This window comes from Molothrus ater, chromosome 20 (assembly GCF_012460135.2).
Source record: "Molothrus ater isolate BHLD 08-10-18 breed brown headed cowbird chromosome 20, BPBGC_Mater_1.1, whole genome shotgun sequence".
NCBI lineage: Eukaryota > Metazoa > Chordata > Aves > Passeriformes > Icteridae > Molothrus > Molothrus ater.
The window spans coordinates 1,895,526-1,922,944 of NC_050497.2; the positions used below are offsets into that span (position 1 = coordinate 1,895,526).

At 51.1% G+C, this 27,419-nt stretch overlaps 2 protein-coding genes across 2 annotated transcripts; one reads left to right on the plus strand and one right to left on the minus strand.

The window, feature by feature from the left end:
* Positions 1–13,299, minus strand: LOC118693483 (ectonucleoside triphosphate diphosphohydrolase 2-like). The gene is made up of 9 exons (XM_036394124.1): positions 13,186–13,299; positions 11,066–11,183; positions 9,416–9,566; positions 8,527–8,686; positions 6,781–7,008; positions 4,233–4,493; positions 2,649–2,744; positions 1,510–1,641; positions 1–288 (listed from the first exon to the last, which is right to left on the minus strand). The coding sequence occupies exons 1-9, from the start codon at positions 13,297–13,299 to the stop codon at positions 61–63; spliced, it is 1,488 nt and encodes a 495-aa protein (XP_036250017.1). The 3' UTR covers positions 1–60.
* A 1,748-nt stretch (positions 13,300–15,047) lies between these two features.
* NELFB (negative elongation factor complex member B) lies at positions 15,048–26,834 on the plus strand. The gene is made up of 13 exons (XM_036394123.2): positions 15,048–15,236; positions 15,362–15,525; positions 15,697–15,796; positions 17,028–17,258; positions 18,167–18,352; positions 19,902–20,014; positions 20,821–20,923; positions 21,848–21,943; positions 23,185–23,327; positions 24,211–24,317; positions 25,178–25,319; positions 26,061–26,169; positions 26,417–26,834. The coding sequence occupies exons 1-13, from the start codon at positions 15,135–15,137 to the stop codon at positions 26,552–26,554; spliced, it is 1,734 nt and encodes a 577-aa protein (XP_036250016.1). The 5' UTR covers positions 15,048–15,134; the 3' UTR covers positions 26,555–26,834.
* The last annotated feature ends 585 nt before the right edge of the window (positions 26,835–27,419 follow it).

Genomic DNA, 27,419 nt, shown 5'->3' on the forward strand with positions numbered 1-27,419 from the left:
TGTGATTCTGTCTGGACCCTGTTAACTGTGCTCTGCCAAGTCCTGAGTCACAGAGAACCATCAGTCGTCGAAAACGCTGCTGTTCCTGTGGCTGGGGCTGCTCTCCTTGGCCATCACTTGGTACGAGATGCGCAGGAAGGAGCCCACGAGCAGCACCACGAAGAGGATCAGGAGCAAGGACCAGACCCCCGGCTCGATGCCCTTGAGGGAGCTTGGGCTGTCCTGGGGGATGCTGCTGGTCAGACTCAGCAGGTAGCCAAGAGTCCAGCCAGATGATCTGTCACCCATCTATTGAAATAAAAAGGAGAGGTCAGAAGAGAAGGAGCATGGCCTGGACCCCAGCTGTGGTTGTGTGCATGGGCCCAAGGCTTTGGATGTATTATCTGAGATTGAGGCAAGGATTTGGCTTGCAGAGAGGAGCTCTCCCACTCTGAGTGCCCTGAGAACACCAACAGGCCTTAATGGTACTTCCACCCACACCTCTGCCCGTGGGCATGGGCACTCCATGTCAGCTCTGGCCTGGGCAGCCCCCTCTCTCCTGAGCTCTGCTGCAGGGAGGGCTGTTCTCTGCTTACTGATGGGTTGTTCTAGTGGATCTCAAATCTGCATTGTGGATGGTTGTCTCTCTGGCCCTGGTTGAACCTCAGACCTATGGTTTAGGTTGCTTGTCTCTGTCTTTCCAGGCTGGGCTCCCTGGGGATCCTGGACCTACCTCATTACCTTGCCTTTTCTGATGGTCACTACTTGGCCCTGCTCAGTGGGACCATGGCTGTGATTGTCAGTTGTGAAGAGGTCTAGGAACAGGCTTTCTTTTCTTTTGTGAAGGGGATGACCTGAATCTAATTCCCCTGTCCTTAGGGCCTCCAGATCCTGGGGCAATTTCAGGTCTTATTACAGATTAGGTTAGATTATTAGATATTAGGAAGAAATTCTTCTCTGGGAGGGTGATGAGTGCCCAGAGAAGCTGTGGCTGCCCCTGGATCTCTGGAAGTGTCCAAGGCCAGGTTGGATGGGGATTGGAGATAGTGGAAGGTGTCCCTGCCCATGGCAGAGGTGGAATGAGAGGAGCTTTAAGTTTCCTTCCAATCCAAAAGCAGTCTAGGATTCTATGATGATAAGGTATTTATCAACCCTCATGAGTATGAAGATGGTTGCAGAAAGGTAGGGAAGCACCTTTTGGCTCAGGAAATGTTACCAGCAGCTTGTCCTTAGCATTAAGTGGAGGTCAAGCTGTACTTCCTTCCCTGTCAACACAGATTTCTAAAGATAGTGCTGATCCACAGAAGATTTTTGAATTTTTTTTCTTAACCCATGTGTTTTTCAGAGAGGACAAGTCTAATCCCTGGCTCTTTGACACTGGTTTTCTTGTTTTTCACAGCTGTGAATCCATTTTACAAAAGTGTCCTGCTGGAGAAGCCCAGCTGGTTAGGGCCTGTCCGTGTGGGAGCAGGCTGGCTGTGCTGGGAGCAGCCTCCTGGTCACTGGGAGCACTGTGCTGTAGGGACTGACCTTCTGGAATGCAGTCCAAGCAGGCTGGTCAAAGTCAAGTGTGTATCCTCTTGTACTGAGATGGAAGATGAAGGCAGACACAGTGCAGTAATCAACAAGTGTATCCAGGCTTGCTTGGGACTCCCTAACCAGCTGGTGCCATTTCCAGAACAAAAAAAAAAGAAGATGGGGGAGAAAAAGAAGAGAAGTAAATAAGAGCTGAATTTCAGGCCTGCTAGAGCCTCTCCTTTCCTATTGTGAAACTGGCTGTGGGACTGGAGGAGGGGTTTGTGTCCTGTGCAGACTGAAGCCACGTTTCCTGCACTCCCTGGGCTGTGGGTAGAAATCCATGTCATCTGTTACTGTGTTGCCATCTGACTAAGGCAGATCCAAGAGCAGCAGGACTGACAGCCAGGTTGCCTTGCTGGTGACTTGCTTGGTAGGATTGATTCCCTGCTCTCTAATTAGGTTGAGCTGATGCTGCAGCCTTTCTCCCAACTGGAACATTGGGATCTTTCTCCTCCTTCCAGAAGAAAATGCTTTAGGGGATTGCTTATGGCTCATTAACAAACGCTGGAGAAATTGCCCCATTTGAATGTTACTGTGGATGCTCCATTAGTGGAAATGCAAATGAGGGTGACCTCATAACCACCAACTCAGGGAAAGAAGTGACAAACTCCCTCTGGCTTGGGCTCCACGAGCCCAGGTGAAATGGGAGCAACCTGGAGTCTGAGTGGACGTGTCCCTTGCACTTAAGGACAGAAGGATAACAGAAAGACCAAGGTGATGTGCAGGAGTGAGTAGACAACCTTTCTGTTTACTCCTTAAAATACTGTAAAAGGTATTTGTGGACTTTTCATTGAATTAGGTCTAGGTGTTACCAGCAGCAGCTGGGATTTGAGAGGAAGGAAAATAAGTGGAGCTTGTTTCTTCAAAGTAAAAAAAAAACCAAACCAACCAACCAAACCAAACAAACAAAAAAAAACCAAACCCAAAGAAAAGCCCCACAAAAAACCAAAATCCACATAATCCAGACAAATCCAAATTTTTCCCTGAGGGAGCTGGTTAGTTACAGCTCTCAGTCTGAGCCCTGAGGGCTTTTGCAGCAAACTGTTCCTTGCTTCCCTCCCTCCCTGCACACAGAGTTACTCCACAGTTACCTCTTTGACAGACATCCCACACAGCCTCTGGACAGCCTGGCCCAAGTCAGGAGAAGGTGCAGTTCCTCTCATGAAGTCCATGGCCTCAGAAACCACCTACAACAGCAGAAATAATCAATCAGGTGGGACTGTGCCCTGTGTCCTTGCCCTGCACACCAGAAATTGCCCCTAGGCAAGTGAGGGGCAGTGGCTGAGCATTGCCAGGGTGCCCTTGGTGTGCAGGGTTGGTTCCAGTGCCCTGGAAGGGCTCAAGGGACATGAACAGAGCTGTTGCTGTGTGGAGATGGAAACAGATCTGTTCCCAGCATGCATCCTGCAGCCTTCCTGGCCCTGCCTGGATAAGTAGACTGGTCGTAGAATCAAAAACTCATATTGGTTGCAGAAGATGTCTAAAATCAAGTTCAGCCATTAACCCAGAACTGCCAAGCCCACCACTAAACAATGTCCCCAAGTGCCACATCCTACACAGCTTTTAAATCCCTCCAGGGATGGTGATTCCACCACTGTCCTGGGCAGCCCATGCTAGGGCTGACAACCCTTTGGTGAAGAAATTTTCCCTAATATCCAGTCTAAACCTCTCTAGCACAGCCTGAGGCCGTTCCCTCTGCTCCTGTCCCTGTTCCCTGGAGCACAGCCCGACCCCCCTGGCTGTGCCCTCCTGTCAGGAGCTGTGCAGAGCCACAAGGGCCCCCTGAGCCTCCTTTGCTCCAGGCTGAGCCCCTTCCCAGCTCCCTCAGCCTCTCCTGGGGCTCCAGACCCTTCCCAGCTCTGTTCCCTTCCCTGGACATGCTCCAGCCCCTCAGTGTCCTTCTTGCCCAAAACTGAGCACAATATTCATGGTGTAACCTCACCAGTGCTGAGGACTAGGAGATGATCCCAATGCTCCTCAGCACCATGTCCATGGGAGACTCAGGAGCAGGGAGCTGGGGAAATTTCCATAGTTACCCTCCCTGGAAATGCCCTCAGCTTGTCCTAGGATCTTGAGCTACTCCTGGCTTAACAATCCAATGACTTTGGCCACTAAGCCCAGGTTCTCAGGCAGAAAGGTGCTTGTGGGGCAGCATGACCAGAAGTTTGTAAGAGAGGGGCAGAGGATCTCCAGCTTTACCACAGGCCTGGTGTGGGAAGAGCTGCTCAGCACACAGCTCCTGACTGTCCCATCCCTGCTGGCTCCTGCTCAGCACACAGCTCCTGACTGTCCCATCCCTGCTGGCTCCTGCTCAGCACACAGCTCTTGACTGTCCCATCCCTGCTGGATCCTGCTCAGCACACAGCTCCTGACTGTCCCATCCCTGCTGGCTCCTGCTCAGCACACAGCTCCTGACTGTCCCATCCCTGCTGGCTCCATGGAGCCCTAGAGTTGGTCTCAGCAGCAACATTGAGGAGACGTAGATGAAAAAAGCTCCCCCACAGTCCCTGTGGGAAGCCAGTGGTCCATGTTTGAACAGCTGTGTGGCAAAGAGGGGGAGAGGGAGGAGTGTCATGGTCTGGATCTATTCCCACTGTATTGATTAATGGCCAAACTGGTCCCATTTCATGGGTTCCTCATGCCAGTTGCTTATCCCAGTGTAAATGAGAACTCACCAGAAGCCTGGTCTGAAGGGGCTTGAGACCACTGCTGAAGAAGCTGCAGGAGGAGGAAGAGTTGAGCAGGTTTTGCACGAGGTTCATGCAGGCTGTAGGGTTGCTGGAGCCTGTGATGTTGAAGACCTCCTTGGGGCCAGGGATGTCCCAGGTGTCATCACTGGCAGCACAAGGCCCAGCATGCACTGACTGCCACTGCACCTCCTGGGAGTAGCTGAGGGGCCAGCAGGGATTGGACACGGTTTTAGCACTTCTCTGATCCTGGAGGCAGAGTAAAACAAGGAGCAAGAGAGGACATTGGCATCCCAGGGCTTCACACAGGAAGACAAAATGTAACAAGGTTAGGAACAGCTTTCCCCAAACACCCAGTGCTGAGATTGAGCAGGGAGGCTGTGAAAGCTTTGCCAAATTTTATGGCAAATCTTGAGTCAACCACGAAGCCCAGCCAGGTCCCAGCTGAGCTCAGGGTCAGTGCAGTGACCGGACCTGCTGAGAGGTGACGAGTCCCAGCCCTACCACCCTCCCTTAGAGCACAAATACAATCTCATGCATCCTGTGCTCTTTCTAGTTGCAAGAGGAAGGCTGTTCTGATCTGCCTTCCACATGGTTCAGCCCCACAAGAATCAGTGGTTCTTATCTCTAGCATGGTTCAACCCTGCAAGAATCAGTGGTTCTTATCTCTAGCAATTTAGCACTATAACTGTGGTGAAATTGGTGTCCAATGTGTGATGGATAAATAAGGGCAAGTGGGGTTTATAGGGAAGAAAGTGAAGGGGCAGGGAGCAGTTATTTCCTGAAAAAAATAATTTTGATGAGGACTACAGTGATTCTTGAGTTTGTACCATCCTATACTACTCTTTTCCTCCCCCCCTTTCCCCAAGTGAAATAAAGTTTGGAAGCACCAAAACACTGGCATGTTTTCAAAATGAAATATTGCTCTTTTAAAGATGCTTCAGGGTTAAAGTCAGCAAAGGAACTATCCCAAATGGAAGGTCCCAGTTGGTTCCTGGGTGCTCCCATTCTAGGATGGAGGAGCAGTTCCTGGGAGCCAAGGCAAGCCTTGCCTCTCCTCACCCTGAAGGTGATGTTGGCACCTCTGAAGAGCAATTTTTGCTTGTGTGTGTTAAGTAGGAGCCAAACAGAGCCTGTAAGTAGGAAACCCTTGAATTGGTGCCTGTGTGTCTGCTTTACAAATGCACTGGGTTTTTCTAATGTATGGAAACAGCCTCTACTAAAGAGGGATTGACTTTCCAGTGATCGACACTGGGCTCAATTCCACACCTCGTGCAGCTGCCATTTGGTGGCGTTGTGGCCCTGAGCAGGCACTGGATGAGCAGAGAGAGCAGACACTCACACTCACACTCACCTGGATGAGCAGAGAGAGCAGACACTCACACTCACACTCAGCTGGATGAGCACAGAGAGCAGACACTCACACTCACACTCACCTGGATGAGCAGACACTCACACTCACACTCACCTGGATGAGCACAGAGCAGACACTCACACTCACACTCACCTGGATGAGCACAGAGAGCAGACACTCACACTCACACTCACCTGGATGAACACAGAGAGCAGACACTCACACTCCCCCTCACCCTCACCTGCAGGAGCACAGAGAGCAGACACTCACACTCACCCTCACCCTCACCTGCAGGAGCACAGAGAGCAGACACTCACACTCACCCTCACCCTCACCCGCAGGAGCACAGAGAGCAGACACTCACACTCACCCTCACCCTCACCCTCACCTGCAGGAGCACAGAGAGCAGACACTCACACTCACCCTCACCCTCACCTGCAGGAGCACAGAGAGCAGACACTCACACTCACCCTCACCCTCACCTGCAGGAGCACAGAGAGCAGACACTCACACTCACCCTCACCCTCACCCGCAGGAGCACAGAGAGCAGACACTCACACTCCCCCTCACCCTCCCCCTCACCCTCACCTGCAGGAGCACAGAGAGCAGACACTCACCCTCACACTCACACTCACCTGCAGGAGCACAGAGAGCAGACACTCACCCTCACACTCACACTCACCTGCAGGAGCACAGAGAGCAGACACTCACCCTCACCCTCACCTGCAGGAGCACAGAGAGCAGACACTCACCCTCACACTCACACTCACCTGCAGGAGCACAGAGAGCCGACACTCACACTCACCCTCACACTCACACTCACCTGCAGGAGCACAGAGAGCAGACACTCCCACTCCCCCTCACCTGCAGGAGCACAGAGAGCAGACACTCACCCTCACCCTCACCCTCACCTGCAGGAGCACAGAGAGCAGACACTCACACTCACCCTCACACTCACCTGCAGGAGCACAGAGAGCAGACACTCACACTCACCCTCACCCTCACCTGCAGGAGCACAGAGAGCAGACACTCACACTCCCACTCCCCCTCACCTGCAGGAGCACAGAGAGCAGACACTCACACTCACCCTCACCCTCACCTGCAGGAGCACAGAGAGCAGACACTCCCCCTCACCCTCACCCTCACCCTCACCCTCACCCTCACCCTCACCCTCACCCTCACCTGCAGGAGCACAGACACCAGCCTGCTGCGGAGCTGCTCCGTGCCGTGGCAGGGGCAGTGCCGGGTGTGCACCCTGCGTGTCTGCCCGTAGAGCTGCAGCCTCGCTCCCTCCTCTGGCGCCTGCTGCTCCTCTTCCAGCTCAGAAGTGAGCAGTGCTGAGGTTCTTCCCACGGCCAGGACTGCTGCCATGCCCTTCCTGGAGGGCACCAACTGCCCTTGCCAGTCGTACTGACCCAAAAAGAACAAGAGAGGTCAATCCTTGAGACTTCTGCATCTCGGTCACAGCCAAGTGGCACCATTAGTGCACAGGGAGGGAAAGCAGCTCCATGGTGCCCACAGCCCAACTCTTTTTTGCCCACAGGACATAAGGATGCTGAAGCAGTGGCTTTGGAGGGAACAGAAGAGCCAGTGTACAGGCACTGCCACCTGCACAGAGCCTTCCCCCAGCCTGTGGGGGCAAACAGGGCTGCCCAGGCTGGATGGCTGCACTGGCAGTGGTCCCAGCAGGCAGGAGAAGGGGACAGTGAGAGGGTGCTGGGGAGTGGCAGGGACGTTTCCAAGAGGGCAGATATGGGTTTCAAGTGCTGCCTTGATACTAAAGTGATCCTTCTGTCAGAGGAACCCTGTGGCATCATCTCTGGAGTCCTGCAGAACTGACTTTGGCAATGCTGACGTTTGCAGCGCAGGCAGGAGAGTTTACATGGGGCAAACACTCTGTGCCTGGCTGGAGGAGGCTGCCAACAGGTCTGACAATCCCCTAACCGGTGAGTGCTTGCTGCTGGTTATCAGAATTACTTTTCACATCCCTGATGAGGAATAACTCAGTCTAACCCACTTTCTCTTGCCCTCTGAGTTCTTTTTGAGACCCTTTGGCTTGAGAAGTGATGGGTGAAACAAGGAAACTGAAATTATTTTCTTTTTGTTTAGCAAGTGCTTTCTAAATACAGAGCAGGCCTCCCTGGTGTCTCACTGAGAGAGCAACAGAATCTGCTTCTCTGCCATCCACAAGACTCCCCATGGGCCAGCTGGACTCCAGTGGGAATCCCACAGCACTCCTCAAACACCAGCAACTCCTGTTTGACAGAGGCACTGAGCTACAGCTGCACTGGAGCTCTTGGGGATGCCCCATGGCCAGGCTGTGTAAGGTCACCCACATGAGCATCCTGGATGTGCTGGCCAGGGAGCCCCATGTCTGATAGGGAACTATCATGGATAGTTCATGGGAGGATGCATGGATAGGTCATGGAAGGATGTGTCCTATGCATGGATAGTTCATGGAAGGATGCATGGATAGGTCATGGAAGGATGTGTCCTATGCATGGATAGTTCATGGAAGGCCAGAGCAGAGATTTGGTTCTTCAGCCTAGTAATGACCATGGAACCACAGAATGGTTTGGATTTGGAGGAATATTAAAGCTCACCTCATTCCAACCCCCTGCCATGGGCAGGGACACCTTCCACTGTCCCAGGCTGCTCCAAGCCCTGTCCAGCCTGGCTTTGGGCACTGCCAGGGGTGGGGGAATCCAGGGGCAGCCCCAGCTGCTCTGGGCACCCTGTGCCAGAGCCTCACCTCTTCACCTCAACCAGCTGGTGCTGGATCTAAGCTGCCTCCTCTGAAAGGCAGTGGAAGTTGTGCTGAAGCATTGTTTTAAATACAGGGGTTTACCCATCCCACCACTTGTGTCTGTCTCTTAACAGGAGCTGCTCAGCCCAGCTCTGTGTGCCCCAGGGAGAATCATCCTTTACCTGGAAGAAGTTCTCCAGGACGTAGTTAACAGCAACCCAATTGAATGCTTCTTCCTCTGGGCTGGACAGGATCTGTGCCCCTTGAAAGCTGAAGGGGGATGACTTCAGGGTGTCAGTCAGAGCTGCAAGGAGACTGGCAGAGAGGATGGGATGGGTGAGGCTAAACACAAAAGAAAAAGAAGGCACATTTGATGTTACAGGACCTTGCCAGGAGCTGCCTGCAGTGGGGGCACACTGCAGGGCCTCTGCTGTGCTCCCTGCTTTGGGAATAGCCCCGAGACACAGTGACAATCCCACTCCTGCTGCTGCTTCCCTCTCCCCTCACATGGCACTGGGGACAAGAACAGCAGAGAGCTGGTTTGAACAATTGTGCCACTGTTTAAGAATTTAGGACCTCAGTACTCTCTGTCACTGAGGAAATCCTCTGGCCCTATCCCACTGGCCTGCTCCCCTCCAGACCTCACTTTTCCCCAGTGTCTAAAAGGAGATAAAGGTCCCAGTAATGTGGTGACTGACAAGAGGTCCACAAGAGTGTGTGGGATAAGGGGAACCTTCTCACCACCATTTCCAATGTTCTGATGAGAAGCCCTTGGGCTGTCACACAAACTGAAACCACTTGAGCTTCCACACTGATGGGTGTTTTCCCAAGCACTAATTGTGAAAGTGTAATTGTGAAGGAGACACTGCCAGCCTGGCAGCAGTTGCAGGACTGTCATCTTCATGGCTGCCTGGGGCAGCACATGGAGACACAGCCATGCCATGCTCCTCTCCTCAGGGCCTGGGGAAGCTTTACCTGGCTAGCACATTAGGGGTGGCTCACCCTGCCTGTTACAGAATGATCCCGTGATGTGTGCTGGTCTCTGGGTATGGGTTTGCAACATTCACTCACTTCAGCTGCCTCATGCTGGCAGTGGCTCCCAGGTACAGGGGGGTTTGGCTGTGCTGCTCTGCTGGGATCTCGTTCTGGGCCCAGTTCAAACATGGCTCCAAGCTCTTCCCAGCTTTCTGAGGAGAATCTGAGTAGCTGGAGACTCCTGGACCTGAGGACCATGGAACAGAATGGAATTTCAAGGGAAGTTATGGGAGAACTGTGAGAGCTGTTACCCCAAAAATTGCTATCCTAGGACATGGTTAAGACAGAACCTATCACAGCTGGAATGAAGGAGGTCTTCCAGGTATCCATCCTGCTAAAATATGGAACTGGGACCAAAATGTGCATAGAAATCCCAAATTACCTAAGACTACTGTAGCTCTGCAGCTGAGACATCTATACCAGCCACATGACTGCTGCAACAGCTGAGGCTGTCTCAGCCCACAGAGGAGGAAGTGTGGCTTTAGTTGCTATAGAAATAAGCAAAGGACACAGAGGCTGATGTGTCACCTCTGTCCTCCAGCCACTGAGCCCCTGCTGGCAAGCAAGACACCCCTGCCCTGGAGGAAGCCAGTGCTCTGCAGAGGGAAGCTGTGTGCCAGCCTTGACTCATTTTTCCAGCAAGTCATGGGGTCTTAAATGTTGGTTTTGAACTACTACCCAGGAAGAGTCTCCCTTCCCCACCCTCCTGATTCCCTCAGCAGGTGCTTTGCTCTCTGTGGCTGTGCTGCCATGCAGGCAGGGCCACTCACACCTGGGCTCCAGCCCTGCCTGGGCCTCTTGTGCTGCTGCTGGCAGCAAACTGCCTCACAGAGCTTAACCCAGCCACTGAATGAGGGACATGAACAAGGTTTCAGGGAGCCCTTCTTGCATCTTCTGTGTGTGATTTGTGCTGTTTACAGCCTGCAAGGGCACAAACCCTGTTCCCTGCTTGCTGTGCAGCTGCCCTCCCACAGCACACTGCTGCTGAGGGCTCAGTCCTTCCCAGCATCCCACTACAACCAGGCTTCAACATCAAAGCAAGATTAGGAGATAGGGAAGGAAAACCCCATGCATTAATGCATGAAACCCTCTCAGCTGGCATTGGCAGGGCCAAACTGATTCAAATTTGTGAGGAAAACCCCAAAATTCTCTGAAATTGGACACCTAAAGGCAAGCTGAACTCATGCTTGTGCTGTCAAATGCCATATAGGGGATTGGAGTCTTTTCAATTTTCAAGCTCTGTTGTCCTGGAGCTACCCCACTCACTGCCCATGGCACAGTCAGGAGGAGGCAGAAGACACCAGGAGTCATCCTGCAGTCAGATTTGTCTCCATTGCTGTTCACTGCCTCTCCTGGGTGAGAAGCTCCAGCAGCCTTGGTCCTACCACTGATCCATGTGGACATCAGGACAAGCACATCCCCTCTGCATGCTTCCCTGCCTGCAGCAGCCCCAAAATCCTGACACTGCTACTGCCAAGTGCCTGATGTCCAGCTGTGTGTGGCTAAATCTGCCCAGTGGAGAAGAGCCATGCTGAAAAGAAGCAACTTGTGCTTCACCATTTCTGTGCACAGCTGGGTGGTGCAGGAGCCAAGGAATTTGTGGCACTGGTCCATGCACAGGTCTCTGTTTTTCCATCCATCCCATGGCAGTCTCACAGACCATTGAGCAGGAAATGGGCACCTTACCTTGCACAGGACAGGAACTGCATCCTCTGATCACCCCGGTCTCATTTGCCTTGGTGGTTGTCCACTGGTAGATGAAAAGGATGGTGTGGGATGGGCCAGCATCCAGAACAATGCCATACTGGAAAAACCCCAGAACATTCTACTGAAAACCACTACTGAATGCATGCTGATTGATATTGTAGGGTTACCCAGCATATACAGTATTCTGGGTGACCCCTGGGCCTGCACTGCAGTGTTTGAGTTTGCTTGTTACATTCAAAGAGCAGCCAAAGCCAGAAGATGATGAGGATTTGCAGGGAGCCATCTGCATTTCTGAATATATATGAGGAACAGCAGGAGTGGAGAAATGCCCAGAAATACATCAGCCCTACAGTGGCATGTGCTGGAGCTGCTCCTGAAAGCAGGCAGAGGGCTGCTCCTGAGAGCTGAGCCACCTGGAGCTCAGGAAAAACAGGTCCTAAAGCAGTGGGAGATGGCACTGTACGAGTTCTCCACAGATTCTGGGACTCAAACTGCTGCTGATTGGTTTGCTCAGGCTTTTGTGCAGAGGTTGGAGGGCTGCAGCTCACTTGTCCCAAGGAGCCCTGTGTCTCTTTGATGTCCCACTGCAGTGATGGTGTGACACAGGCTAGGTTTGCCCTGATGTGTGCAGAGCTGTGGGAGCTGCAGCAACCAGCACAGACACTGTACAGCACAGCAGCCCTCAGAGACAGAGATGATGTCTTGGCAGGAAGAGCAGCAGCAGTGGACATGAGCAGCTCAGCCCCTTGTCCCCTGGCAGCTCTCTGTCTCTTTGTCCCCAGTGTTTGTCTGTTTGCTGCTGACCCAGCCTTGCTGCTCTCAGTATATGATGAGCAAGTGGAGGCCACTGGACTACCCTGCAGCACGGCTCTGGATGTCCCCACATCCAAAATAGCTCCAGACCTAGCCTGGGGCTCCTCTGCTCCTATTACATGACCCCAGTTTGGGATATCTCCTACCCAGAGAGGAAGGAAACCCATGAGCTGCATGGCAGTGTGTGGTCGAAGCTGGATCTCACACACAAATAGAGCTGTGACTGAGTGGGAGGAGAAACCTCCTGAGAGGTTGATGTTAATGCCACCAGAAGGGTTTCAGCACCAGACTGAGCTGGCTGCAGGCTCTCAGTGAGGCTGGCTGCCTGCTGCCCTCCTGGAGCTCCCAGTTGCACCAGTCCAGGCACCCAGGCCAGGGGCTGGGGCTGGGCTGGAGCAGCAATGCGGAAGGGAAGGAACTGGAGCTCCCTGCCCGAGCCTGCTGGCACCCTCCCACACCAGTGACAGCTCGGGTTTCTAGCAGGGACATGTTGGCTGCTGCAGAAGAGGAAGAAAGGAATGGCATTGGTGGAGAAATATGGATTTTTTTTTTCCTCCTTCAGAAAATTAGAGGCTGCTGCTGGGAGCGCAAGGGAGAGGGGAGGGATCACCACATTTATGTCCAGCTCAACACCAGGAAAGGACAGAACAAGGAGCATTAAGGGGTTTTTAATCCAGATTTGTTTCTGAGAGGAGCATGGAGGAGGGCTGCTATCTCTAAATACACAGGCTAGCCTCCTTCTGTTGGGTTACACCATGGTGTGCCACTGAGCTCACCTCAGCAACGGGAGCATCAGAGAGAGAGCAGGTGGGCATTAACTCCCTCAGACCTGACCCAGCTGTGAGGAGCACACTGGCTCTTTGACTGAAATCAAGATAGGACCAAAGAGAAGAAGGCATGAAAGACAATTTGTTTTTAGGACAGAAGCAGCAGTTCAGGGGCACATTCCTACTGACTTTGGAGTGGGACCTAGCACTTCCCTGCACTGACACCACTGGTTCTTTGTTGCTCTGGCTCAGCTCCTGCCATGGGCTGCCTCCCCTCAGCCTGCCCTGAGCATCTCCACAGATCCATGGACCATATCCAGCCTGTATTCCCTGACCAATCAAAGTGGTGGGTTTGTTTCTGGTTTGAAAACCTACAGCATGTTAAAAGATGCCAACCTGTCCTGACAGTCTTGTCCCAGTTCCCTCCTCGGTTTGTAAGCAGCTCAATAATAAAATAATGTCAAAAGCAACAAATCAGCCCAGCTTAGCTGCCTGTCTCCTCCCTTGGAGAGCCCTTACCTTGGTCCTGAGAAGGGCCACAGGCACATCTTTGGTGGAGACACAGAGCAGCACGATGCCCGTCAGCCCCGCCACGATCACCAGCCAGGGGGGCAGCAGCTCTCGCCAGGACATGAAGAGCGCTCTCCTCTCCCCACAGAGGAAGCAGTGCACAGCAACCCGGCTCTTCTACACCCTTTAAAAAGAGCAGAAAGGCGTGGCCGGGGCCAGGCTCTGAGTTCAGCCCAGCCCCAAGCCACAGGGACCACAGGGAGCGTGGGCCTGGCTGTGATGTGTCAGGCTGCTCTGCTTTCCCTTCCATCCCTGCTGCCCAGACAGAACAGGAGGGCTCCGTGCCCGTCCCAGGGCGAGCTGTGCAACGGCACCGCTGCAACCTCGAAACTGCCCCAGGCAGCGGGGCTGAGGTAAACACAAACGTGGGCTTAACTCAGCTGGGTAATGAGCAGAAAGCAGCCAAAACTCATCCCTTTGGTATTCCACGTCTGGCAGTGTGAGCTTCCACATTAGAAGTGGGGAAACTGCTTGTCATTGGATTTACTTTATTCCTGAGGGCTTGAGCCCCACTTCCTGACAGCCTCCCTGTGGAAAATAACCAAGGCTCAGGCTTCATGAAATACATGCCTGCTTTCTCCTGACAGTGCCACAAAGTCTCATCTCTGCAAATGGAAATTGTGAAGAAAACTCTGTGGCTGCTCACACTGAGGCATTTGGCTGATTGCTCATGTCCACAGACTGGTCATAGATCTGAAAATCAAACCAGGAATAGAAAAAGGCCACTTCTCTCTTTTTGGTGATGTTTCCTCTTTTCATTGCTGTATGCCCATGATGAGGGAAGCCTCAGACACCCCCAGGAACTCGGAATTTTGCTGCATAGGAACATGGAATCACAGAATCTCCCAGGCTGGAAGTGACCCACAAGGATCGAGTCCAACCCCTGGCCCTCAACAGGAACATGGAATCACAGAATCTCTCAGGCTGGAAGTGACCCACAAGGACCGAGTCCAACCCCTGGCCCTGCACAGGAACATGGAATCACAGAATCTCTCAGGCTGGAAGTGACCCACAAGGATCGAGTCCAACCCCAGGCTGGAAGTGACCCACAAGGATCGAGTCCAACCCCTGGCCCTGCATAGGACACCCCATGAGTCCCACCATGTGGAAGCTCCTGGAGCAGGTCCTGCAGAGAGCTGCTGAGTTGGTCAAGGCTCTGGAACATTTCTCTTGTGAGGAAAGGCTGAGGGAGCTGGGCCTGTTCAGCCTGGAGAAGTGACAGCCCAGAGGGGAGCTCATCGATGTGTATGAGTGTCTAAAGGGCAGTGTCAGAGCATGGACCAGACTCTGCTGGTGCCCAGCAGTGGACAAGAGGCAGCACTGACACCCAGGGAGTTCCACCCAAACACGGGGAAGAATTTCTTTCCTGTGTGGGTGACCAAGCACTGAACAGACAGCCCAGACAGGGTGTGGAGTCTCCCTTGCCGGAGATATTCCAGAACTGTCCGGACACGATCCTGTGCCCTGTGCTCTGGGATGGCCCTGCTTGGAAAGGAAGGTGGGCCCGGATGACCCTCTGTGGTCCCTTCCAACCCGGACAATTCCATCATTCTGTGATTCCATGTGCCTGACAGCGCTGTCCAAAGGCTCCTTGAGCCCCGTCTGCCCTGCCCGGCGCGTAGCCAGCCGCACCGAGCTCCTCGGGCCGGGGGGAGCCCGGGACAGCCAGGGCAGCGCCCGCGGAACCTTGGTGCGGCGGAACCTTGGTGCTGCGGCGCGGGGCCCGCGCGCGGCGGGGGCGGGCTGGGGCGCACCGCGCGGAGCCGGGGCGGGAGCTGAGGCGGGACCGGGGCCGGGATCGGGAGCGGGATCTGAGCCGGGATCGGGAGCGGGATCTGAGCCGGGAGCGGGATCGGGATCTGAGCCAGGAGCGGCCCCGCGGGCCCGGCCAGGCCGACATGTACGCGGGGCTGCAGGAGCTGGGAGTGGCCAACGGCGAGGATCTCAAGGAGACCCTCACGAACTGCACGGAGCCGCTGAAGGCCATCGAGCAGTTCCAGGTGCGTTAGAGGCCGTGCTGAGCGGGGACCGAGAGCACGGCACGGCCCCCAGTGCTGTCTGGGCTTTTCCTGGCTTTATTTGCTATCCCGAGTGCCGCTGTCAGTTGCCTCTGGCTGTGTTGCAGACGGAGAACGGGGTGCTGCTGCCCTCGCTGCAGTATGCCCTGCCCTTCCTGGACCTGCACGGCACCCCCCGGCTCGAGTTCCACCAGTCCGTGTTCGATGAGCTGCGGGAGAAGCTGCTGGAGAGAGTGTCTGCCATCGCTTTGGAGGGGAAGGTCGAGGAGAGGTTTGTCAGCAGTGTCCTTGGTTCCTTGGAGTGAGCTGGGAGTTCTGTGTGAAAGTGCCGTGCATGAGTGACTTCTCTAAAGGTTCCTCAGGGCTCCAGTGGCTTTGAGGTGGCCACTTTGTTCCTTTACTGCTGCATGGTACCTAGTGTGGTGTTTTTCCATGATTTCAGATACAAGAAGCTGGAAGATCTCCTAGAGAAGAGCTTTTCCCTGGTCAAGATGCCCTCGATACAGCCCGTGGTCATGTGTGTCATGAAGCACTTGCCCAAGGTGGGAGCACTGCACTGCTTGGTCTGGTGTGATGTGGTGTGGCACTGGTGTGTCACTGGTGTGACATCTCTGGTGTGCCTCTGGCAGGTGGGCTCTGCTCCCTCTGCACCTTCTGCACGTGTGTTGTTCAGTGTCAGGGACTGACTGAGGATTCAGTACATTCTTGTGTCTGCTAATAGCTCAGTGGACTAATTCAAAAAACATTTCTCATTTTCATAATCAGACAAGACTGTTTCCCTATTTCCTTCAATCCATGCAGCTTCCTAAAAAGCCAAGTTTGCTGATAGGTGAATTTTTCCACAGCTGTTTTACAAATCTCTGACAAGTGGAAGGTAAGACTTGAAGAGTGCAATTAAAACTAGGCAGGAGGTAGAATCAGATCTGTGAAACAAAAATCTCTAGGAGTGTCCTTACTAAAAGCATCATGTTGCACTCAAGGTAATGGACTCAAAACGCTGCTGGAACTTCAGTAAATTACTGAGTTTGGATATCACCTCAAATCTCAGCACTGGAGATTTAAAGTAGATCTTTTTTCTTCCTTGAAAGAATTAATGGTTTGTGATTTGGTTGTTGAAGTCTCTTAGGGCTGCTCTACTGCTACACCAGGTGGGTGAATGCCCAGGCTGCCTGAGGTGGGGATCAGGGCATGGAGAGGATTGTCCTGCTCTGCTCTGTGCTGGGGCAGCCTCACCTTGAGTCCTGGGGCTGCTTGGGCACAAGACAAAAAAACATCCAAAGCTGTTGGAAAATGCTAAAAGGATGGGGAAGGGTCTGGAGGGGCCTGTGAGGAGCAGCTGAGGGCTCTGGGGTTGTTCAGCTGGAGCAGAGTGAGGGCAGAGCTCCCCGGGGCTGCAGCTCCTCCCGAGGGGCAGCTCCCATCTCTGCTCTGGGCCAGGGACAGGAGCCAGGGCACGGCTGGGGCTGGGCCAGGGCAGCTCAGGCTGAGCTCAGGGCAAGGTTCTTCCCCCAGAGGGTGCTGGCACTGCCCAGGCTGCCCAGGGAATGGGCACGGCCCCGAGGCTGCCAGAGCTCCAGGAGCCTTTGGGCAGCGCTGCCAGGGATGCCCAGGCTGGGGCTGCTGGGGGGGCTGGGCAGGGACAGGGGCTGGATTTGATGATCCTTGGGGTCCCTCCCAGCTGAGGAGGGTCTGTGATTCCATGGTTTGGATGGTTACATGGGCAGGCAGGCAGGTGAGGTGCTGCTCACTGTGTAACTGCTCTGGGGATTGCAGGTCCCTGAGAAGAAGCTGAAGCTGGTGATGGCTGATAAGGACCTGTACAAGGCCTGTGCTGTGGAGGTGAAGAGACAGATCTGGCAGGACAACCAGGCTCTCTTTGGGGATGAGGTGTCACCCCTGCTGAAGCAATACATCCTGGAGAAGGAGAACATTCTCTTCAGCAATGATATTTCCTTCTTGCAAAATTTCTTCAGTCCATCTCCCAAAACAAGACGTCAAGGAGAGGTAAGGACAAGGAAACCCTCACAGTGTGTGTGAGGGGAATTTATCAGCTTTCAATCAACCATCACATAACCTGGGCTGGTTTCTTCCAGCCCACTTTCACTGCTGAAGTTGTTTAGCTGGACAAACTCTTTGCAAGGAACACCAGGCCATTTTCTTCTACACATCTTGATGAAAACGAGCAGGAATTATTTTAGTTGTTGTGTAATAAATGATGAATGTTCTAAGCTGTTTATGCACTTCAAAAAAAGAAAGGGCAGATTTTTTTCTCTGTTGGTCAGTCTGGTTTTAATTCACTTCAGCTGTTCTTAAGGCTGAGCATCTCTTACCACATCAGTTTGAGTATGCTGATATGTTAAATTTGCTTTCTTGGGAACTTTTTTAGTGGACATAGCTTAACTGAAGTTGCCTTTATTTTTTTTAAGGATGTAGAAAGTTGTAGTTAATTGGCATCCAGAAAAGTTGAATTAAATTAAGGCAGTATAAAGCTTTAATTTCAGAGAGGGCAGCACATCTGTTACATGAGGGGTTGTTTTAGGCCTGTTTTGCTTTCAGAATCATTTGGTGTAGGTGCCCTGGTGCAATTTACTCCAGGTTTGTACTGCAGAGCAGGACACTCAGCACCACACCTCCACTAGGTCACTCCCCTGAGGGGATGGGGGGAGAATCAGAAGGGTAGAAAAAAGAAACTAGTGGTTGAGACAAAACCAGGTTGTGGTTGTTGAAGATTTGGTGAATGTCTCAAACAAATGCTCTTGGAAAACTTGGGGTAAACAATTCCTCTTCAGGACCTCATATCCCTGCAGATGTTTCAGTCTTGGTAAATCACCTTAGATAATGAATTTACATTTGTGTGTGTGTAGAATGAGAGCACCTCGTGGTGCTGAGCCCACGTTTCCCCCTGAGCTCAGGTGGTGCAGAAGCTGACGCAGATGATCGGGAAGAACGTGAAGCTCTATGACATGGTGCTGCAGTTCCTCAGGACGCTGTTCCTGCGCACCAGGAACGTCCACTACTGCACGCTCAGGGCAGAGCTCCTCATGTCCCTGCACGACCTGGAGATCAGTGAGATCTGCACTGTTGATCCCTGCCACAAGGTACCAGTCGTGTGGGGCACATGGGGGTATTTGTGGAGAATTTGCTGGAAAAAGCCCTGAGAAGATGAGTCCTTTCTGTAAAGAGAGTTCAGACCTTGGACCTAAATGTCATCTTATATTCCTCAGACCTTTGGGTGAAAACATCATCTTGGTTAACTAATAAGGCCTCTTATTTGGCCTTATCATAAAGCAGAGCACTAGGGCTCAGGAGCTCAGTCCCTGGGTAGGGACCGGGTGCCCGAAGCTCGCTCGCTCATGCCAAGGCCGCAGGGCTACCATCCAGCAAGCATGGTGATTATCAGCTCTATAGTGACTGCAAGCTCTCAGGATTTCAGCTCTGCTTGCTAGGCAGTGGTGCCCTGGGCTGGAGGCTGCAGCAGACGGAGAGAGAGGAGAAGGAGAAGGCGCAGGCTGTTCCACGGAGATGGCTTTGTTTGGGGAGGTCCATGAAGGGTCTCTGCTCTTCTTCTTTCTCCCCTAATGGGGTACAGTATGCTTCTTTTATAGGGTTGGAAAGGATCCAAGCTTGACCAATGGGTAAGGGGTTAACATGACATTGCCTTATAGGGTTACAGAGGTAGGTTAAGGGGTGGAGGACAGGAAAACAGGAATTTTCTTTTGCTGTTTCAGCATTCCTATTGTTCATATCCTCCATGGTGCTTTTCCTAAATCTATGGGGTTTACTACAGTTAACCAGCAGTTTGCTTTCATTTCATAGTCCATGCATCATTCAAATTTAGGGTACTTTGGCAGTGTTAAAAGCAATGTCTAATCTGACATCTATTCTATGTGGATGCTGCAAAAATAATAAAAAACATCAGCTGGCCCCAGGTTCTTACTCCACGCTTCCCTCCCAGTTGTAGATTTGCTCTGTCTGTCAGTAAACTGTGTGTGTAACAGTAAATACTTGGAATATTAAATGAAAACATGAAACATGAATGAAAACATGAAAATGAAAGCATGAAACTATTCAAATATTGGGAAGTGACAGATGTGGTAATGTCACAGCAGGATCTTGTTACTGGCCCCTTGTTTGTGGTAGCATCACTCTGACCTGGAACAAGGCCTTTTCTCTGAGGTAGTTGTTAAGTTTTACATGTATTCTGCTTAAAAAATAGTTCAGTAATACAGCTCTAAAGAAGGAGCACCTCCACTGTCAATATTCCTTTATTTAGAGAGTGGGAGTGCTATTGCAATGGCCAAAATAAACCACATTTTTTGTTTCTAAGTAATGCTGCTTCTTTCTCAGTCTCCTGCTTGTGTAAATCTACAGGTGTGCAGGGCACTGGTGGATTTAATAAATGCCTGCTCCTTAATTGCCAGGGAATGCCTTCCCTGGAAGTGGAGAAAGTGACCCCAGGTTAACTTCCCTGGGCATTCCTAACGTGCTTTTGGGGTGTTTGTCACGAGTGTGGTGCTGTGCCTAGGTGCCCTAATGAAGCATCTCAACTGCAGATATTTTGAGGTCATTCTGAGCCTGTTTTCTCTGACATCATGTGTTCTGTTGCTGGTTGAATGAGTTCATAAAGCTCCCTCCATTTGCTGGCAGTTCACCTGGTGCCTCGATGCCTGCATTCGGGAGAAGTTCGTGGACAACAAGAGAGCTCGGGAATTGCAAGGATTCCTGGATGGGGTGAAGAAAGGACAAGAACAAGTGTTGGGGTAAGGCACTTGGGCTGTTCATTGGGAAAGTGACACTGGCTTCCTGGCACTCACAGCATCTGACAGCTGTTCATTCTTCCCTAAAGCCAGCAAACCTCCACAGCCCCTCTGTGCAGTCACATCCCAAACATCCCTCAGTGTGCTGGGGCACAGCCAAGCACATCTGGTGGCAGAGCTTGCACTGCTTCACTTGCCACCCTTGAGTCTCCCCTGTGGCCTCATAACAAAATTCATTAGCCTTTCTTAAGGAGTCAGAATAACTTATTATGAATGACTTCTCTGGCTTTAAACCCAGAGAAAATGGGCTGCTGATGTTTGTCAGTTGAAGTACTTCATTAGCTTCGAATGACAACCCTGCTGTGATCTGGTACACTTATATTTCTGCAAGGTTGCCCTCACAGTATTTTATTTAGCTGGTACTTTCAGATTTTGTCCATTGGTATTTTAAACTATTTAAGAATTCACTTTTACTTGTTGTTTTTCAAAAGCCTCTGAGACCTTTCTGTCCTCAGCACTCTGGAGATGGCTAAAACCTGCCACTCAAAGAGCTGGGGCCACCAGAGCTCCACTGTCTGTGGGCTGTCTCCCAGCTGACCTTCAGCTGGCTGTGGGGGATTTTGTGCTTGATCTCAGTGCAGAAGACTTTCTGCAGTTGTTATTTGTGCTCTTTCACATCAAAACCACCATGAGTGTTATTTCTTTACAAGGCAGGACAAGGTTCACCAGGTGCACACAGCTGGGTTTGGACCTGTACAATGGGGTTGTTGGTTGTGTATGACAAGTGTTTGGTTTTTACTTCTTCTCAGGGACTTGTCAATGATCCTGTGTGATCCCTTTGCCATTAACACCTTAGCCTTGAGCACCATAAGGCACCTGCAAGACCTGGTTGGGCAGGACACCTTACCCAGGGTAAGCGTTGCAGCTTGTGTAGCTAACCTGGGCTGTGCTCTGGGCTGACTGACAGCCCTCAGGGAAGGACTGGCACCATCCAACTCTCATTAAGTTCTCAAATGTGGCAATTGGAACAAGGGAAACATGACTCCTGTCCATTTGCAGCACCTCCTGCAGAGCTCTGCAGGAGCTCTTTGGACATGGTGGGCATGTTGGAACTCTCCAAACTGACCATGAATTCTTTGCATGGCTCATTCTGGCTGGCAGCTGTGCAAATACAGAATAATGTGTAGAATCTGTGCCTCCCTGCTTTGTCCCTCCATCAGTTTGTCTGACAGCAGCACCTTCCTCCTGCCACGCTGAATGCCATGGGTTTGTTTGCACAGCTCTGGTCTGGTGCCTGAGATAAAACACAGCTCCTGCAAGTGCAGTCTGCAGGAGGTGCTGAAGGGTTAAAGAAGGGCACCCTGACAGGTGTCTGAGCAATGGGAGCCACTTGCTGTTTTATCCCTGAGTTGTTAAATGTTCTTGCATGGAGCAACTTCCTTGTGACAGTTTAAGACTGAAAGTCGTTTGGGTTTCAGGACACAAACAATCCATTCTTACACAGCCTTTCTCCTCCTTTCTTCTGCTGAGATGACTTGGGTTATCCTCTCACACATTATATTCCAGTGCACTAATTGGGCTGGACACATTTTAAAAAGATGTGCTCAAACTTCCTGGTGCATTATAAATTTACAAACCCTCCCCAAACCCTGAGGTGTGGCAGTTATTTGATGCCCATTTGAGGATCAGTTTTCAATTAACTTGAACTGAATGCCTTTAGCAGTCTTGGACAAAGCTGCTAATCCAGAACAGCTTTGAATATAAACCACTTCTTCCAAATAAATATCTCATGTGAAGATCAAAATAGCTGTTTCTCTTCTTCCCTTAAAATTGGAGGAAAGCCCGGATCTGCTGCTGCTCCTTAGGATGCTGTCCCTGGGACAGGGGGCCTGGGACATGATTGACAGCCAAGTCTTCAAGGAACCAAAAATGGTGAGCCCTTTTGATGTTAAGAATTTAACACAAGTAATCAAATTTAGACTTGTTTATTATTTTATTGCATTTCTGATTAAACATTTGTTCTCCAAATGTCTCATCAAAGCTTTCTTGGGGAAAAACAGTGGTCACAGTGCAGCTGATCTGGACATGCTGAGAGCTTCCATTACCCACCTTTTTATTTCCATGGGTGCCTGGTCCTTACTGTTGTAAAATCAGCCTGTACCTCTGTTAAATACTCCACTGGTTGCTCGTTGCTCTCTCATTTTTCCTGGAGTCTTGCACACAACTGATGTGTTTGTAGAACATGTCTTGCACGAGGAAAGCAGGATTTCCAGGACTGGTCTCAAACTCTGGTAGCAGTTCAGAAGCTTTTCATTGGCAAGAAGAATGTTTTTTCCCTCCCAGCTCTCTGTTACAGCAGTTTAATGTAATGCCACGTTGAGCTGTAATCTTTCCATGCTTTGGAAATCCTTTCCCAGTGTTACAGGAATCCCTGGTGTAGCTCAGCTGAGGGCAGGAGGGCCAACCCTGGTGTTGCACAGCAGGGCTGTTCCTCAGGAGGAATTTGCTGTTTCTGTTCTGAGCTAATAAAGCAGTAAATGTTTTATAAACATCCAGGGGCACATTTGAAGTCTCTAAAATGCATCCACTCCTGGCTGCTTGGATGTTTAAATTCACCCAGGGAGGGTGTGCATAACACTGGGACTGTAGCAGCGAGAGGGACCAGTAATTCTGAAGGTAGTGCTGTCACTTGTGCTCTCTCATGAACCTATAAGGGAAAATGCTCAGTTTCTTTCCAAAGGGAGTCTCTGAATCAGTCTTTAAAATCTGATTTATTTGTGGTTGTGTTACCACAAATAAGCCTGGGCCATGCTGGGAGTCAGTGATTGTTGACATCAGCAGTTTGATGTCATCCTGAACACATCCCATGCCTGAGCAGTGCTGGGAAGGGCCTCTCAGAAGAAATGGAACACGATTGTCCAAAGAAAGGGTTTGAGCAGGAGTGTTCCTATAGTGAGATGAAGCAGAGTTTTCCTAATTACCATGGAACATGTTGAAGTGAATTATTCAGGAATTTTGACTGGAACTGGATGTCTGTAAGCTGGTTTTCCTCACAGTAGGATGAGGCTCCTCACACTGCCTTGCTTTTGTCACAGCACTTCAGGACCATCAGGTGGCATGAAGTAACTGATGATGGCTTTGTTCTCTTCCCTTTGTCCTTCCCTCCCTCGCAGGAAGCCGAGCTGATCACCAGGTTCCTGCCGCTGCTGATGTCCTTTGTGGTGGATGACCACACCTTCACAGTGGATCAGAAGCTGCCCTCGGAGGAGAAGGGACCAATCCCCTACCCCAGCGCCATTCCCGAGGCTTTCACCAAGTACGTGCCTGGCCCACCCCCTGCAGGGTCTGGCACCAAGGCAGCAGGGAGCCAACCAGACCCGGCAGGGGAAAACTGCCTGTGCTAAAGGCAGGGCTTCCTGGGATGAGATTCAGTGCTAATTCATCGAGTTTGAACCTTCCCTTTAACAAACCAGCTTTCCCTTGTGCTCCCTCAAATAAAATTTATCTACATGAAGGACTATTTCCTATAATGGAGCATTCTGTCATTGAATATGAGAGTATTTGGTGTTTCTGTTCAGCTTCCCAGGCAGTGGATGCTGAGTTTGGGGTGATACTTGGGTACAGCTGGGTGAGTGCTCATGTTGAAGAGCACTATTGGAAATCATAAAGTTTTGGCATTTTTGACACCCACACTCTCTCTGTTGATAACCTGTCACTCCAGGGACATCAGAAAGATAATTAAAACCTCTGTGTGCTCTGCTGTGTTCAGATCTTCCACTGATTTCTAGCACAACTCTTGTCTGTGTGCCAGAATCTGGGATACTGGGTCCTGGTAGTTGTGCTCTCCTCTGTCATAGTGTTATGTTTGACTTTTGGGAGACTAAAACATTGGATTTTGTATAATTTTTGAGTATTTGAGCTTCTTCTAAAGCCCATTTTGATCAGCACTTTAATCAGGAATACATTATAAATGTTGACAGTTCAACACAGCTGTTTGCTGACTGTTCAGTTTTTCTGGAGTGTGGTAGTGAACACAGGGATGATTCATCTGCTCACTCACTGAGTAGCTGCTCTTCAGTGGGTTTGAGATTAGCCACAGCTGTACCTGCTTGATAACCATCCCAAAAGTACTTTAAACCTCTTAAAAATTAGAAAAATACTGCTTGATTGATGAATAAACTTTGCTTGTGCCATAACAGGTTCCTACAGGAGAACAGAATAGCTTGTGAGATTGGGCTCTATTACATCCTTCACATCACCAAACAGAGGAACAAGAATGCTTTTCTGAGGCTCCTGCCAGCACTTGGTAAGTTTTTGTCTCATCTTCTGTTTGCTTTGTATTGGACACCCAGGAGGCCACTAAACCTGGAGTGACAGGGATGTCACACCACGGACATGATGTTCTTCTGCCTTTGGTTCTTCTGGTGACTTAATTGTGAGTCCTTGCAGGAGTGTTTGGGTTCTGCTGATGTCAGAGTTTAGGGGCAGTGCTGAGGTCAGTGGTTCCTTACATCAAGGCCTCCATTAACAATGAGATCATTTGAGAATGAATCTGAAGATAACAGAGCAGGTGCCCCAATTCTGCTGCTGCCCACAGTGACTGCAGGTGGCCAGAAGTTGCTGGGACCTGGCTTTGTGTGGTGGAAAAACTGGTAACAAAATAAGACTGAACACAGCCTTAATTTTTTCACCAGTATTATCTTGTTCACTGACTCCTCTGGGATGAATTGCAGGAGGGCTCTGGAGCAATCTGCTCCTAATCTTGTATGTCTGAGGATCAAAGCCACCTGCCTGGGCTGCCTGTTACCAAAGGAAATGAGAAAAAAATGGCTGAAAGGAAGTAGGCTTACATTAGATACTGGGAAGAAATTCTTCCCTCTGAGAATTTCTGGTGAGGCCCTGGCACAGGGTGCCCAGAGCAGCTGGGGCTGCCCCTGGATCCCTGGCAGTGCCCAAGCCAGGCTGGACAGGGCTGGGAGCAGCCTGGGAGAGTGGGAGGTGTCCCTGACAATGCCTGGGGGTAGCACTGGATGGGTTTTAAGGTCCTTTCCAACCCAAACCATTCCATCATGAAACCTCACTGCAGGATTTTCAGCATGAACAGGAGCTGTGTGGACAGGTGTTGGCACATCCTTGTCACTCTGTGTCTCTTTCCATGTTTTGTAGTTGAGACATTCAGTGACTTGGCCTTCAGTGACATTTTCCTGCACCTGCTCACTGGTAACCTCACCCTGCTCAGTGATGAGTTTGCACTTGAGGAGTTCTGCACCAGTCTCTTTGATGGCTTCTTCCTCACTGCCTGCTCCAGGTAAAGCAGATTTTTCTCACTGGAGAGAGGGAGTTTACAGAATGCCTGACAGAGCTTTTACTGCTCTGAGCAATAGTTTAGTAGTTCATCAAATTCTTCTTCACAGGCAGCAGAAATATCAGCCTGATGCTGTTTTCCTTTAAGGAAAGGTGCATGTTTTGGGATGAAGTTTTTATCAGCCAGATGGATATGTCTTGACTGTGAATTATTATCTAAACTGCTATTCACTATCCCTAAGGTGGAGTTGCAAAGGAGAATATCCTTCAGGCTTTGCAGTAATTCTGGCTATGCAGAGTTAACTTCAGCTCTTTGCAGTATCAGCAGTGTGCAAAAATCTGTTGTTACCTCTGGTCACTCCCTCTGGTTTAGCTGGTGGCCTGCAGGCAAGTTCAGCCTCCAGAAAGCTTCCCTAAAAGTGGCTGAAATTCCTGCTGGAGCATAGCAGCATCTGCTGCTGCTTCTGCTGCTCCCTCCACACTCTCTGTGCTTAAAATCTCCGCCTCCCTCCTCATGGCTGTGCAGGTAATCCACTCCTGTTGAACAATTCCTTGAATCCTTGAAGGTCTAAGGCAGTGATAGTGCTTACACTAAGTTAGCCCCTTCCAGAAGCTGCAATTTTCAGGGGTTTTGGGATAATTATAATGCAGTCTGTGGTGGGTTGAATTATTCTGTTGCTCTGTCTTCCTTGTTCTCAAGATGTTTGTTTGTCTTGGTTACTGTGCTTTCAAATGGCTCTTGCAGGAAGGAGAACGTGCACAGACATGTGCTCAGGCTGCTGCTGCATCTGCATCACAAAGTGGCCCCAGCCAAACTGGAGTCTCTGCAGAAAGCTTTGGAGCCCACCAAGCAGGTAGGAAGGGAAGCAGGAGAAGGGGAATTCTGGTTGCAAGTGAAAGCAGCTGCCTTGCCAGACACTGTTTAATGGAACACCAGCTCTGCTTTCCAAGGCTACCAAGCTGTGGCCTAATTAATTACATGGTGGCTTCCTCCTCCTGTGTTGGTTTGTGTTAAACACACAGGGTGAAGCACACTTGGTGTCCCTGGCTAGAATGGAGTGTGACTGTCCTGTTTCCCTGTCCCTGATTCTCATCCTGCAGAGTGGGGAAGCTGTGAAGGAGCTTTACAACCAGCTCAGTGAGAAACTGGAGCTGCACAAGCCCAGCCCAGCTGAAGTGACTGAGACTCCCTCCATGGAGCTGCCCCTGCCCACCGTGCCCACCCCAGCCTCACGCTGAGCTGGGCTGCAGGGCAGGCCTGAGGGGAGAGGAGCTGAGCCTCTGCTGCCTTCTGGGTGTCTGTGCCCACGTGGTGGAGACAAAAACAAAGCCACTGAAGCTCCTTCAGGATTTGCTGCAGTTCACCCAACTCACTGACTCTGGCTGGTTAGAAAACTGTATGCAGTGCATTGCAAGGTTTACTTTTCTTAAAGATAGCTGAGTGTCTTCTTGTAGATCCACTTGAAATCTGACTGTACATTTTTAAAAGAAAAAAAGAAAATGCATATTTTTAAGCTTAGCATCCTGTGTTTTTAACCTCTGCTCAGTGAGTGTGGAGCCCTGTGTGGCTGAGCAGGTGGTGTGGGCTCTTGGGGCTGAACATGGCTTCCTTTGGCCTTGGTCTGCCCCTTGGGGGTCTCTGGACAAGATGCTCAAGAGGAGGAAGACTCAGAGGAGATGAGCTCCACTGAAACCAGTTCCTGTTTGAGGTTCCAGCTCGTGTGGCACATGGTGAGATGTGCTGCACTCTGAGAGGTGTCCAGTGCTGCCACCAACCTGGGCAGCAGTCAACAGCCCATTCTCAGATGGGCTTCCACAAAGAGAGCCAGAAATTGAACCAGTCTCTCCCCTTTCCTCCCAACTTTTCTCCAAAGGAGTAGCTTGAGGTGAGTCCTGGAGCCAGTTACAAAGAGCAAGGCTGGGATATTCCTCAGTGACAGTAGGGCTTGAGTGTAGGTGCAGTGAGATTCAGTTTGTGAAAAAACAGAATCATAGAAGTTTCCTAGGTTGGAAGGGACCTTTCACATCACCCAGTGCCACCCCTGCCATGGCAGGGACACCTCCCCCTGTCCCAGGTGCTCCCAGCCCTGTCCAGCCTGGCCTT